Source organism: Girardinichthys multiradiatus, chromosome X (assembly GCF_021462225.1).
Source record: "Girardinichthys multiradiatus isolate DD_20200921_A chromosome X, DD_fGirMul_XY1, whole genome shotgun sequence".
Lineage (NCBI taxonomy): Eukaryota > Metazoa > Chordata > Actinopteri > Cyprinodontiformes > Goodeidae > Girardinichthys > Girardinichthys multiradiatus.
The window spans coordinates 4,938,777-4,954,408 of NC_061817.1; the positions used below are offsets into that span (position 1 = coordinate 4,938,777).

General features: G+C 40.7%; 1 protein-coding gene across 4 annotated transcripts in view; it reads right to left on the minus strand.

Moving 5' to 3' along the window:
* Positions 1 to 1,194: 1,194 nt before the first annotated feature.
* LOC124862933 (small integral membrane protein 22-like) overlaps positions 1,195 to 15,632 on the minus strand; it is a 102,555-nt gene continuing 88,117 nt past the window's right edge. For 2 of the 4 annotated variants that reach the window (XM_047357144.1, XM_047357143.1), the window contains 3 exons: positions 11,742 to 11,879; positions 5,374 to 5,444; positions 1,195 to 1,882 (listed from right to left, as the gene is read on the minus strand). In XM_047357144.1, coding sequence (XP_047213100.1) covers positions 1,835 to 1,882; positions 5,374 to 5,444; positions 11,742 to 11,871 — 249 coding nt within the window. In that variant the 5' untranslated portion in view covers positions 11,872 to 11,879 and the 3' untranslated portion in view covers positions 1,195 to 1,834. Of the gene's footprint in view, positions 1,883 to 5,373; positions 5,445 to 11,741; positions 11,885 to 15,632 lie in introns of all 4 variants that reach the window. The other 2 variants (XM_047357145.1, XM_047357142.1) reach the window with 2 other exon arrangements.

The following is a 15,632-nucleotide window of genomic DNA, read 5'->3' on the forward strand; positions in this document are numbered from 1 at the left end:
TCCAAATTCCTGGGCATTCCATCCTGTTCACACTTGATGTGGACAGCTTATACACAAATATTGTGACTGTAGAAGGATTAAATGCAGTCCGGGATGTCTTTTTGAAATACCCTGATGAAGGGTGACCAGATGCTGCACTGCTCCAGCTGCTGGAGATTAACCTCCGCAGGAATGACTTCCTGTGGAATGGTGAGTGGTACCTTCAGGTTAAGGGGACAGCAATGGGGAAGCGATTTGCGCCCTCTTGTGCAAACATTTTCATGGCTGCCTGGGAGACTGAAGCCCTGGAAGCATGCCTTAAAAAACCTGAACTTTATTTTAGATATCTGGATGATATCTGGGGTATTTGGACTCACTCAGAGGAGGACTTTCAACATTTCTTACACACACTAAATAATATCAATGCCTCCATCAAACTTAAATTGACCATGAGCGTTACAGCAGTGGATTTTTTGGACACCACCACTTATAAAGGCCCTACATTTGGCACCACCGGAATATTGGACATAAAAGTATTTTTCAAACCCACTGATACACATGCCTTATTACACAAAACGAGTTATCACCCTAAGCACACTTTTTCCAGCCTAGTTAAATCCCAAGTGCTTAGATTTTACAGAATATGTACACAACACTCTGATTTTTGTGAGGCAGTCAGAGTCTTGTTCTCTGCTTTGTCCAGCAGAGGCTACCAGAGGTCTTTTCTGAGGAGATGTTTAAAGAGCCTGCCTGAGTTTCCAACTAAACAAGAGAGGGAGGGCCCCCTGCTCCCCTTTCTGGCTACTTTCTCCCCCAAGAACCTGGAACTGTCCAGGGTTCTGAAAAAGAACTTTGCACAGTTCCAATCTAGCAGTGGAAGGCTGACCACGCTGAGGGTCATGCCTGCTTTCCGGAGAAACAAGAACTTACAGGATGTGTTGGTTCATGCAAAAATAAGGCCTTCTCCACATCCTTTTGCACACAGCACTTTTCAATTAGTGACTTTTAAACAAAAAAAGTGGCTACAAAACCCAGTCACTCAGAAAGTTTATTTAGTTCCCCATCTAGGTGGGATGGAAATGCATAATTGTGTGTTTTTGTTGTCCTGTGCTTGTTGTGCTTTTCGTTTTGTGGGGGAGTCTGCCAACACACTGTATGGCAGACTTTTATTATTTCAATTAAATGTAATTCGACAACAACCTAAAAAACCACACCTTTTTGTAGAAAAACATTTTATTTCACACGGTTGGGAGGCAGCTCAGGTTATGCTTCTCCAGCACCATCCTGCCTGGACCAGGGGACAGCGCACCAAGGCTGCTAGGACCTGGAGGGCCAAGCTGGGGCTGACTCACCTTTAGTGATCTCACCTCTTGACCCTGCTGACCTGGGGATCTACCAACTAACTGAGTAGGGCCCATGCACTGATTTATATCCTTAGGGTGGGGATCATTATTCTATTTTTGTCGTGGACACATTCATTACTAACCGAATAGCACAGGAAGATACAGTGAACTGTTTTATTACTCACTAAAACTCTGATTTAAATAAAATCATTTTAGCATACTAACAAAGAAAAAATTTTACAAATCTACACAGATCTAAAACAACAGACAGTTGATAGCTCCCAGCTGTTCTGGCAATAAAATCCATGAAGAGTTAACTGGAAAAAAGATCACATGTGCTACCTTTCCATAGGCTGGCAAACAGTATTGTGCAGGACAAACATTTTGTCTAAAGTAAATGAAGAAGCAGTTTGATTCCAGTTCGGTGACCCGAGAGGTAAAGCGTGTGCTTTGGCAAAGGAAAAGGGTTAGAAGGTTCTGCTCAATCTCCAACAGCTGGACTGGATCAGCAATCAGGGTTCCAGACCATAGTTCTCTATGCCCACCTTGTTTCTGCGGGGCTGTTTAGGAAGGATAAAAAATGTAACAATGTTGTTAGTATATCAGCAACGCACACTTCATGTACAGGTATATCTCAACAAGTTAGAATATCATTAAAACGTTTATTTATTTCAGTGGTTCTATACAAAAAGTAAAGTTTATTAAATAGTTCCATTTAATACAGAGTAATGTGCACTGGTGCTGAAAATAACAGCAGGATGTTTAAACAAAACTATTTCAAGCGTTTAATTATGATCATTTTAATAATTACTTACAGCTAATAAATATATAAGATTTAAGGATTTTTTATTTATTTACATTACATAAGATGATTAAAAATTATTTTATTACAGAAATGTTATGGCCTACACAATCATAGGGAAAACTGTTAATGAAAGTTGCTCAGCAGCTCTACGAGAAGGGTAAGCCAGACAAGGTCATTGCTTAATAAGCTGGCTGTTTAGAGAGTGCTGTATCCAAGAATATTAATGGAAAGTTAGGTGGAAGGAAGAAGTGCGGCTAAAAAAAGGTATGTTACCAACTGGGACAACCACAGCCTTGGGATGATTATGAAGTAAAGTCCATCCAAGAGTTTAAACAAGTTTTACAAAATGTGGGTTGCAGCTGTCACATTACTTGTGATAGGCCATTCCTGAACCAGAGACAATGTCAGAAGCATCTTACTTTGGCTAAGAGGAAAAACGACAGGACTGCTGCTCAGTGGTCCAAAGACTTCTTTTCAGGTGACAGTAAAGTTTGTATTTCATTTCGAAATCAAGGTCCCAGAGTCTGGAAGAAGAGTGGAGAGGCCCAGAATCCATGTCACTTGAAGTCCACTCTGAAGTTTTCACAGTCAGTGATGATTTCGGGTGCCCTGTCACCTGCGGGTGTCGGTCCACTAGGTTTAATCAAGTTCAAACACAGTGCAGCCACCTACCAGACCAAAGTATCAATACCTGCTTTATTCACCATGGGAACACCAGCAAAATAGTCTGACCCAAACGACATAGCTGTTGTCAAGAGGAAGATGAGATACACCAGAACCAACAATGCAGATGACCTGCAGGCTGTTGTCAAAGCAATCTGGGCTTCCTGAACACCTCAGCAGAATCACAGGCTGATCACCTCCATGCCAAACTGCAGTGATGCAGTAATTCATGCAAAAGCAGCCCAGACCAAGTATTGGGTGCAGATACTGTACAGTACATTGACAGACTTTTATATCTTTAAATAAAAAATCGTCTATAGGCCTATTATAAAATTCAAATTTTCTGTGATATTTGGGTTTTCATTAGCTGTAAGCCAGAATCATCCAAATGAACATAAGACTAGAAATATATGTGGGGAATGAATCTATAGGAGTTTCAATTGAACTTAATTACTCAAATATAAGAAGAATGTTGAAAAATGTATTCATTTAAAAATCATCCTTAATCATATTTGCTTGTTCAGAAATAGTTTTCAGCATTATTTTGGGTTAGCCCAATATTCAAAACGTTTGATCCCAAAGAGAATCATTGGGATGGTTTTACATGTGGACCGCTACTGTAAATACAGTTGAAACCAGATATTTACTGTCTAACTTGAGTTAAATGTTTTGGTTCCTTCCTCAAGCTTTTCACAGTAGTTCACTGGAGTTGTGGCCCGTTCCTCCTGATAGAACTGGTGTAACTGGGTCAGGTATGGAGGCCTATTTACGGAGGCCTCAAACACACCTTTTCAGCCCTGCCCACAAATTGTCTATGAAACTGAGATCAGGACTTTGTGATGATGATCACTCAAACACATTGATTCTGTTGTCCTTAAACCACTGAGAGACATTGTTTATTTGGTAGACCCATTAGTGTCCGAGCTTTAACTTCCTGGCTAAAGTCCTGAGGTTTTTCCACATAATGTTCTTTCCTATCAGAAGCCATGACATCATCATAACTGTACCCAAATTATATAAAATAATGGTAAGTTTAGTGTGTGTAAACTTCTTACTTTGAAGAAAGGAGAAAAAAAAGATCTTTGATAATTCTTTCATTTAGCACATAGAAATAATGCTGGTAAGGTTAGTCTAATTGAATGTCAGACAGTGAGAAAACCAAGATTTTAGGTGTCTTTTTATACAGTGCATGCAAGTGTCAGGTTTCAGCTGTATATACTGCTCAGTACCATGCAATATCCAAGCCATAAGATAAAAACCTGGTTTTTAGAACTTTTTATGTTTTATTTAAAACATAAAAGTAATGATCCACAACACATGTGTTGTACCTAATGTGTTGACATATTTTTTGTTAAATTTCATAAAATTCTAATATCAGGTCATTTTCTACCAGAGCAAAAACACTTCCTTACATTACAAGGGATAAGTTTTGATCTTGTGAAAATACTGTTGTCCTGTATCTATAAAATAAAGAGGACCTTTGCTTTGACTGCAGCTAACTGGCAGATTTCAGTCAGAAGAAAGTTGGAACTGTTCTGATCCACTCACTTTTTGGAGCTCTAAAATAATGCTGTTCAAACTTTTTGCAATGAGTGCCAAAATAGTGATGTTGACAGCACGGTCATGCCCCAAAATTGGATTTAAAAAAATAAATACAATTATTGCATCGTGAGTTTTTTGGTTCTGAGTAAAAGTATTTACTAGGAACAGAAAATGAAAGCCAAAGGCGGGGTTAATAATATAGAAATACTTCGAGCTTAACACAATATTTTCCTCGTACTCGTCGTCTTCCGCTTATCCGGGACCGAGTCGCGGGGGCAGCAGACTCAGCAGAGATGGCCAGACGTCCCTCTCCCCAGACACCTCCTCCAGCTCCTCCGGGTGGAGCCCAAGGCGTTCCCAGGCCAGCCGAGAGACATAGTCCCTCCAGCGTGTCCTGGGCCGTCCCCTGGGCCTCCTCCCGGTGGGACATGCCTGGAACACCTCCCAGCAGCATCGACAATAGATGTGGAGAACATGGTCCACTCGGATTCTATGTCTCCAACATCCCCCGGGATCTGGTCAAAGCTCTCCCAGAGGTGGGAGTTGAATACATCCCTGGCCGAGGGCTCCGCCAGGCCTTCCCAGCAGACCCTCACTATGCGCTTGGGCCTGCCAAGTCTGTCCGGCTTTCTCCTCCTCCAGCGGATCCAACTCACCACCAAGTGGTGATCAGTGAACAGCTCAGCCCCTCTCTTCACCCGAGTGTCCAAAACATGCGGCCGAAGGTCTGATGATACGACAACAAAGTCGATCATCGACCTCCTGCCATCGACAATATTTTCCATTTTCTAAAATGATTTATTGAATTAAAAATCTTGCCACAAGAAATAAGAAAATGTTCATCTGCCTGTGCTGGCGGCCCAGATTGTACCATTCATAAACTGTGTGCTGAGGCCAATCAAAATAATTTAGAGAGTTGCAAAGGGCCCCCGGGCAGTAGACTGAACAGCCCTACTCTTAAACAGTGCCTTGGAGTTCCAACTATCAGCCCTTCCTCGTTCTATGATGTTGGCCTCAGAGGCACCAGTTCTTTGCGTTTACCTTTTCATCATCACAACAGTAGCAGCACCAGCAGCGGATGAGGACCAGGATGACCAGAGTGAGAATCACACCTGAGCACAACAGTGAGAAGAAGCAGAAAAAGAGTTTAGGTGTCAGTGTTGGTACAGACCTGTTTACCTGGTTGGAAGGGAGCCCTCTAATATCTGCAGACTGACATCACAATAAACTGTAATGTGCTTAGCACAATAACGCAAATTAGGAGAAAATTTGAGTCCATATTTGACAGTCTGTACATCAAAAAGTGAGGAATGGATTTAAGGATGGATAGATGAAGATGAAACAAATACTTAGTTTTTACCTTCAGTGAAAAACCAAATATGAATCCTAAATAATCTTATCTTCACATTATTTCAATTCAAAATCCTTCATTAATCCCAAAGGGGAATTACATGTTGTTATAGCTCATACTATGAAGGTTTCTTCAAAGAGCTGTTGTAGATGCTGATGGCTGTGGGCAGGAAGGATCTCCTGTAGAGCTCTGTCTTACAGCAGATCTGAAGAAGCCTCTGACTGAAGACACTCTGTTGTTGTATAAAGAGGATGTCTATAATATACAGTAAACTTGAGAGGTCATAGAGCAGTTCGCAGAACAGAACCAGCCTTCTTTATCAGCTCACTGAGCTTTTTTTTGTCAATGGTTCTGATGCCGCTACCCCAACATATGATGGCAGAAGAGATCACACTCTCCACAACAGACTTATAGAAGATCTGTAGCATTTTGCTGCACACACTGAAGAACCTAAGCTTCCTCAAGAAGTACAGTCTGCTGTGTTCCTACTCGTAGACGGCTTCACTGTTGTGTCTCCAGTCCAACCTGTTGTCCAGGTGAACGTCAAGGTATTTACAGTTGTGTTCAAAATATCAGTGGATTTAAAAATTTTAGTAAAGCTCAAAATCTTTAGAATAGTTGTTTCTATGTATTGGGAACACTACACATTATATTCTAAATCAAACCATGAAGAAAGATCTAAAATGCTTTAATCGCTTTACAGAAAATGCCAAAAATGAAAATTGGACTGTTCAACAAAATAGTAGTCAACCCTGTGAATCACTAAACTAATATTTAGTTGCATACCCACTTTTCTGAGAACTACTTCACATCTGTGTTACATGGAGCCAACCAACTTCTGACACCTGTGAACAAGTATTCCAGTCCTCTGAACAATGCCTGGAAGGACCCCTTAAATAAGGGCCACCAGATTGATGCTCCACGCTGCTATTATTTTGAACACGCCTCTTTTAATAAATTAATTAATAACAGACTCAGGGGCATGCATGTAATGAATGTTGGTTCTACAGCTACTAGTAAATTATTTCTCATGTGTTTATATGATTTCTACCAAGAACAGTGATAGATCTGGTTAGTCCACTTCAACTGCTAATATTTTGAACACAACTGTATACTCCTCCACCACCTCCACTTTTTCTCCCATGATGGAAATAGTGTTTGACCTACTCCAGTTTCTCCTAAAATCTACAATCACCTCCTTTGTTTTATTCACATTCAAGACGAGATGATTGTTTCCACACCATGCCACAAAGCAGTCCACCACCTTCCTGTACTGAGCTTCTTGTCCATCTCTGATCCACCCCACCACTGCAGAATCATCCGAGTATTTCTGCAGATGACTTGAGTCTATCTTGTACTGGAAATCTGAGGTGTACAGTCAAAAGGAATGGTGAGAGTACAGTCCCCTGTGGTGCTCCTGTGCTGCTGACTACCTGGTTAGACACACAACCCTTCAGTCTCACAAACTGTAGTCTGTTTCTCAGGTAGTCTTTGATCCAGGAGATTGTTGAGGCCTCCAACTGAGTCTTCTGGACTTTTTGACAAAGCAAATCAGGTTGAATTGTGTTAAATGCACTGGAGAAATCAAAGAACATGATCCTCACAGTGCTGCTGGCTTTGTCCAGATGACAATGGGTTTGTTGAACCAGGTTTTTGTTGGCATCTTCATCTCGAACTCCACAGCGATACGCAAACTGAAGGAAGTCCTGATTTGTGCTTGTTTGCATACTCAGGTGGGCCAACCGGAGTCTCTCTAGGACCTTCATGATGCGAAATGTCAGGGCAACAGGTCTAGTCATTGAGAACTGATGAGTGAGGTTTCTGTGGAAATGAAACAAGACCGGTCTTTCACAACACCGGATTGTTGTTTCTCTCCAGCTGCCTCTTCACCTGACTTACAGAAACAGACAGGTGGTAGGGGGACACAATAGGAGTACCAGCATCTCCTGATTGGGTTGCGGACAAACATGTAGAAGCAGAAGGGTCTGGGGCCGAGGAGAACAATAAAACATCTGAGGCATGACAAAAAAGCATTGGGTCAAAGGAGGGTGTGATGGGCACGGCAGTGATGCAGGAGTAGAAAGCATGACGGATGTATAGAGGCTTTGGTTCTCAACATGGATGTGGCTGAGTTTAGGTCCAGGCTGACATTTGCCGCATGCCTTCAACCTTTCTAAACCCAATTTCCTGCCAGCTCACTTTCGGAAAACATGAGAAAAGTAATGGCCAATAGTGCTGCAGAAAAAAAGGAGGGTGGGATATCTGTTTGGCTGTGGGCAGAAGAAGAGGATGCTGAGCTTGTTCCTGAACTGAAGCTATTGAAGAATGTGTTCAGTTCATGGGCTCTGTCCAGACTTCCATCTATCTGATCCTCCTTTTGCTTGAAGCCTGTGATCTTCCTCATCTCTGACCACACATCTCTTATATTGTTCTACTGGAGTTTGCTCTCTAGCATCTTTCTGTACAGCTCCTTGCTGTTTCTAATCTTGCCTTTAAATTGCTTCTGTAAACTCATTAATTCCATGTCTCACTCTTTGGTTCTTGTTTAGAAGTTCCTTCACATCATTGATGATCCAGGGATTGTAATCAGGGAAGCATCTCATTGTTCTGGTAGGGATGGTGTTATCTCTACTATAGTTGGTCACACACTTAGTCATGCCACTAGTGTCCTCTCCATGTGGCTGGCACAGGACATCCCAGTCTGTAGTTTGAAAACATCCCTGCAGGGCCACTTCAGCTTCCTGTGACCATCTTCTCACTGTTTTATTTATTACAGGTTGCCTCTGAACAAGGGGTTTATACACCATGCAGAGAAAAACGAGATTATGATTTGCTTTGCCAGGAGGAAGTCTTGATTTGGAACTCTATGCACCCCTGACATTTGCAAACAAATCCAATGTTTTGTTTTCTCTGGTAGAGCAGGTGACAAACTATTAAAATGGTGGAAGTGTAGCAGAGAGTGAGGCGTGAATAAAATCACCAGATACTGCCATAAAAGTATTGGTGTGATGTGTCTGTACCTTAGTGTTACCTTGAGTCATTTAGACAGTCAATATCGTTAAGGTTTAATTTCTGCAGCAAGTATGTTGATGGTCAATGACATTTTGGGACTTTAAATATAGTTTAAATAAGTGTTTATTATGAGCGTAACACATTGTGATTTTTGGTTCCCACTTCACCAGTTTCAAGGGGGAGCTGGTTAGATATAGAAGAGATTGAGAGAGGGCTCCATGTGCTATTGTTCTGTGTATGCTGTCCTGTTTGGAGAAGCTACTAAGCAACAAATAAGGGTTACATTAGCAACAACTGAGCTGATGACTTCACATGTAATATCACAACATCAGATCGTGGAATGTATACAGTTGTCAAAATAACAGTGGTAAACTCTTGGTAAATATGGAAGAAAACTTCCTGCTAACAATTTAATATTTGGGTTTCAAAGATTACACTTTACAGTAACATATCTTTGATTACACCATCTGTTGTGCACAAGCACTGCTAATCCACCTCCTTTGGTTTTGCCACTCCTCTTTAAATCTCTGCTTGTATGGTCAGAAAGCCCGGCAGTGAGACGTTGGAGTCAGGATATACAGTACAGACCAAAAGCTTGGACACACCTTCTCATTCAAAGAGTTTTCTTTATTTTCACTGAAGTCATCAAAACTATGAATTAACACATGTGGAATTATATACTGAACAAAAAAGTGTGAAACAACTGAAAATATGTCTTATATTCTAGGTTCTTCAAAGTAGCCACCTTTTGCTTTGATTACTGCTCCGCACACTCTTGGCATTCTGTTGATGAGCTTCAAGAGGTAGTCACCTGAAATGGTTTTCCAACAGTCTTGAAGGAGTTCCCAGAGATGCTTAGCACTTGTTGGCCCTTTTGCCTTCACTCTGCGGTCCAGCTCACCCCAAACCATCTCGATTGGGTTCAGGTCCGGTGACTGTAGAGGCCAGGTCATCTGGCGCATCACCCCATCACTCTCCGTCTTGGTCAATTTATTTACACAGCCTGGAGGTGTGTTTGGGGTCATTGTCCTGTTGAAAAATAAATGATGGTCCAACTAAACGCAAACCGGATGGAATAGCATGCCGCTGCAAGATGCTGTGGTAGCGATGTGGGTTCAGTATGCCTTCAATTTTGAATAAATCCCCAACTGTGTCACCAGCAAAGCACTCTCACACCATCACACCTCCTACTCCATGCTTCACGGTGGGAACCAGACATGTAGAGTCCATCCGTTCACCTCTTCTGCGCCGCACAGAGACACGGTGGTTGAAACCAAAGATCTCAAACCTGGACTCATCAGACCAAAGCACAGATTTCCACTGGTCTAATTTCCATTCCTTGTGTTTTTTAGCCCAAACAAGTCTCGTCTGCTTGTTGCCTGTCCTCAGCAGTGGTTTCCTAGCAGCTATTTTACCTTGAAGGCCTGATTCACACAGTCTCCTCCTAACAGTTGTTCTAGAGATGTGTCTGCTGCTAGAACTCTGTGTGGCATGGACCTGTTCTCTAATCTAAGCTGCTGTTAACCTGCGATTACTGAGGCTGGTGACTCGGATGAACTTATCGTCCGCAGCAGAGGTGACTCTTGGTCTTCCTTTCCTGGGGTGGTCCTCATGTGAGCCAGTTTCTTTGTAGCCCTTGATGGTTTTTGTGACTGCACTTTGGGACACTTTCAAAGTTTTCCCAATTGTTCGGACTGATTGACCTTCATTTCTTAAAGTAATGATGGCCACTCGTTTTTCTTTACTTAGCTGCTTTTTTCTTGCCGTAATGCAAATTCTAACAGTCTATTCAGTAGGACTATCAGCTGTGTACTGTATCCACCTCCTGCACAACACAACTGATGGTCCCAAACCCATTTATAAGGCTTGAAATCCCACTTATTAAACCTGACAGGGCACACCTGTGAAGTGAAAACCATTTCAGGTGACTACCTCTTGAAGCTCATCAACAGAATGCCAAGAGTGACCAGTTGACCTGGCCTTCACAATCACCGGACCTGAACCCAATCGAGATGGTTTGGGGTGAGCTGGACCGCAGAGTGAAGGCAAAAGGGCCAACAAGTGCTAAGCATCTCTGGGAACTCCTTCAAGACTGTTGGAAAACCATTTCAGGTGACTACCTCTTGAAGCTCATCAACAGAATGCCAAGAGTGTGCGGAGCAGTAATCAAAGCAAAAGGTGGCTACTTTGAAGAACCTAGAATATAAGACATATTTTCAGTTGTTTCACACGTTTTTGTTCAGTATATAATTCCACATGTGTTAATTCATAGTGTTGATGCCTTAGGTGTGAAGCTACAATATTCATAATCATGAAAATAAAGACAACTCTTTGAATGAGAAGGTGTGTCCAAACTTTTGGTCTGTATTGTATATATCCTATGGTCATGTCTCAGTGAAATACATAATACTGTATTCCCAATATTCTGGTTGGGTTCTTGTTAGGGCTAGGAGTTCATCCAATTTGTTTTCCAACAATCTCAAATTGCCCATTGTGATTGATGAAAGAGATTAAGTCAAGTTTAATTTCCCTTTGGGATTAATAAAGTATTTTTGAATTGAATTGAATTGAAGTCAAGTCAAGTCAAGTTTATTTATATAGCGATTTTCAGCAACAAGGCACTCAAAGTGCTGTACATGAGGAAAAACATTACAATGATACAGACAGAAAAACAAATCAAATGACACTAATAATCCTTGGGAGTAAATAATAATTAATAGATTGCAACTTCCTCCTTCCCTATCTCCTCTTTGCTACTACTCTGCATTCATGGCACCTCCTTTTCAACGTATCTGGCATTTGGGACTGTAGTATAATTTGAGCTTTTCAGATGTTGCTATGGTTACGCATCATAACAACTGTCCAACAGTATCAAGATATCAGCAAAAAATCCTTCCATCTGCACAGCATCCAAAACCAAAGTGAATAAATGTCCAAAAATGCAAGGTCCCAGGCAGAAAAAGAGGAATTAAAGTTTTTAAAAAGAATAAGTCAGAATAAAAGTAACTGCATACTCCAATATGCTGCCACCTTGAGCTGAACTTACCAATGAAGATGAAGAAGATAGCAAAAGAAGCAATGTCCCAGTCAGACTGGAACAACTGCTTTGACTGCAGTCTGGAGATCACATCATTAAACTGGTCCCCGATATCTTGCTGGACGTTTTTCTGACCCATCTTCTTCTCTGCTCTCAGAAAAATACAGAAGTTACACATATTAAACCTAAATCTACCAGGAGTTTGAATTATTATAACTGTATGAACTATTTAAAACTAGGCATGGACAAGTATGAGATTCTGACTGATAACCTTGAGTAAGACTACCAGGGTAAAATGTACCAAATAAATGACACGATTTGTTTTATTTAAAAGAGAAAATCAAATATTATTTCTGCTAATGATTAAATATCAACATATTGATTAATACAATTTTAATAATGTTTTAATGGTGATAGTTGGCATCCCCATAGCATGATGCTCTCACCACCAAGGTTTTGTGTTTCCACACCATGAGTGTCTGTGTCTTTTGCAACTGTAAATATTTTCAGACAGACAATAATTTCCTGGAAAATGTGGCGTAGCCTTTCAGCCACATGACCAGCAATGCACTGCAACAAGTGGGGGAGCAGAGGGACAGAGCTACAGTAGACTATCCTTTAAAACAGCGTGAGAGACATCCGGTCACTCCAACACTTTTTTGGCATCTAAATAAAAGGACTTCAAGCTGGAGGTATGATAAATCCAGAATTGGGTAACAAGCTTTTTATCTGTTTTTTTTTTTTGTAGGATTGGAGCTATCTGATAGAAGGTCTAGCAAAAAACAGAAACATGCTCACCTGTTCAAAATCATGATACTTTGATCACAGATTTAGAAAAAACGTTTGTAGTCCACAAATGTTAAAAAGTGGTGATTTTAATGCTTTTTGTGCCATTTTTGCCACTTATCATGTGTGTCTTAACAAACAAGATTTTTCTGTTGGTTACCTGTCAATCAGTAGCTAGTGTTTGGCTTCACCGGTGTTTCTGCCAAACCCCTAATGGGTCCTGCTCATTTACTGACTCATGTGTCTATTCATCTACGCTATGATACCTGACAGGAGCTTCCATGTAGGGCACTGTTATGTTATTGGCTGGTAGTTGGATTGGAAATCCCCCTCTCTTTATGATCAGGATGGTCTGACCTTGGGTGGGTCATCGTATTATAGCTGATTCACCTGGGTTCCCTGGTGTTCATGGATAGCAGTCAGATTGTTTAGCCAGTAGGTGTGGATGATGTCATGAGCTGGTGTGTGTACACCAAATATATATATAAATATTGTAAATGCCTAAACAGCAAGGTTCAGAATTCATATGGTTTACCTTCAGTGTTGTCTAAAATCCCTGTTCTTGAACCTTCTTCATCATAACTGTTGGAATAATTGAATATAGATTTATCTTATATTTTCTCCTATTCTTTAACTTGACTATTTGATTATATAACTTTTCATGATATATGTGTGAGAAAGGATGTGATGAGTTTGTCTGCAGGATAATAAGTGGAGTTGAGCTTGCGAGAAAGGAAGCAGTCCAGTTGAGGAGGTCATAAAGAGGGGCTGATTGCACTGAACAAGAGGCCAGAGCTGACCCTGCAAAGTTGGAGGAGACTGTGGGAAAGATGTTGTTAAAAGATAAAGGAGTTTATAACCTGTTTATGATGCAGCTGTCGTTTTCCCATCCTTTAGAGATTAATGTTCATTGTAACTAGGGACAATCCTAAATAAAAAGGGGGTTCGGAGAGATGTTGTTCAGAATGGTTGGGGACTTGTAACTGAACATATCTCTGACCGTTCTCCTCGTACGAGTAAATAACTAATACTTTGTCTCTCTCTTCTTTTCTGTGTTGTTTAAATATTGTTAGGTTGGTTAAACCTGACATTAATTTGGTCCTTTCGAGCCGGATTCCAACTACGCCTGATGGTTCCAGCGGGTCGGTAGACTCCAGGAAAAGACCGTGCGCACGGCTGTCTTCAACAGGGAGACACACAGACCCTTTCTGGGACTGGATTTCGGCCCACCCACAGGAGTCTGACGGCTGACAAAGTGGTGAGTGAATCTGGATTTAAAACAAATGTGTGACGAATGACTGGGGGTCATTGCGTGAAGTAAACAAACCCTGTGAATCCTAGGCCCTAACAGGTAACAGCAGTGCGCCGGAGTCCTGCTTAAAGTATTAGGGAAAATACAGAAAATTCCGAGGTTGTAGGGGACGACAGAGTCCTCTTAAGTATTAAGAAAGTAATACTAAAATTCCGTGTTTCCAGAACGGCGGAATCTGCGTTTAAGTATTTTAAACAACAAAAAAAATACTAAGAAAAAATCCGCGTTTAAATGTGTGTATGTGAGAAATGAATGGAGGATTTAAACCACTAGGTTTTGCCTCATACCAAAACAGTGGGATTGTAAGTGACTAACTTTTGTGGATGCAAAGGCAATAAATAATTAAATAGGCAACACCTTTTTTCAGCAAGAAGAAGAAGAAGAGCAGATTTATTATTAAAACAACAGAGGAAGAGAAAAATTTAGAGGCAGAGGACAAAAAACCGCAGGGGTCAGAGAGGATGTGAGCAGAGGAGATTACAGACAAATAACATCAGGGTGTTGATGTTAAAAAAAGAGTAGGACCACCTTATTACCACTATTAACTGGATGTTCTGAATAAGCCACCCCTAGACATAGGGACAGCTTTACTAACAGAAGGAAGAAATGTCATTACTCAACTACAAGATCAAATGACACCAGATGATTTACATATTACCATGTGGTATAAAAATACTCCTGGACAGGATAAAATTTATGAAGAAGTATTAAATAAAGTAACCCCTATAAAAGTCATGGTAACTTATGTTTATACAGAAAGAAAGAGTACGTCAGTTGCTGAAGTAGTGTTAGAGGAAGACACTAGGAAGCTCTGCAACATGTGGTCACCTCCACAAATATCTTTATTCAAGGATAAAGAACTCAAGTGGCAGGATGGGAAGAGTAGTGCAGAGGGGAAAAGATGTCACAGACTGGTTTGCAACAACAATGAATACAGAAACTAGTGCATCCACAGGATTAATTAGAAAATTATTATTTTGGACAGTGACAGTGCAGGAAGGGATACATTTGCATACAAAATAACAATGAGAATTATTCCTTACTGAACAGTAGGAACAGTGTTTGAATGAAGTCCCTGATAAGTTATGGTCAAAAGACCCTACTGATGTGGGTTTAGTAAAGGAGCATTACCTGTTCAGATTAGAGCAAAAACAGAATACAGGCCCAGAGTAAAACAATGCCCTTTGAAATATGATGCTCGTGAAGGAATAAAAGCAGTAATAAAGGATTTAATAACTGCAGGGGTGATAATAAAATGTGAGGATTCACCAGGTAACAACCCCATTTTTCCAGTTAAAAAAACAAGCTCCATCAACAGGAAAGATAGGCAGTTCCGGTTTGCATTTACCTTTGATGGACAAAGATATACTTATACCAGACTACCTCAAGCCTACTGTGAAAGTCCAACTATATACTTTCAGGAAATGAGTGCAAGTATGGCCATGTTTGACCCTCTAGGAGGTAGTCAGAGTTGATTATATGTTGATGATGTGCTACTAGCCTCTCCTGATGAGGAGATTTGTAAAAATGACACAATAGCATTATTAAAACATTTAGCAGAAGAGGGACACGAAGTCAGTAAAAAGAAACTTCCATTGTGTAAAAATGAGGTTAAATACGTAGGTCACAATCTTAGCGCAGGGGGACGCAAAATTGTAGAAGAAGGAAAGACTGCAATATTACAAGTTCTAAAACCAGTAACAAAAAAGCAAATGATGTCCTTCCTTGGACTAACTAATTATTGTAGAAACTGGGTGCCAAATTATGCAGAAATAGTAACTCCATTAAATAAACTAATGTAT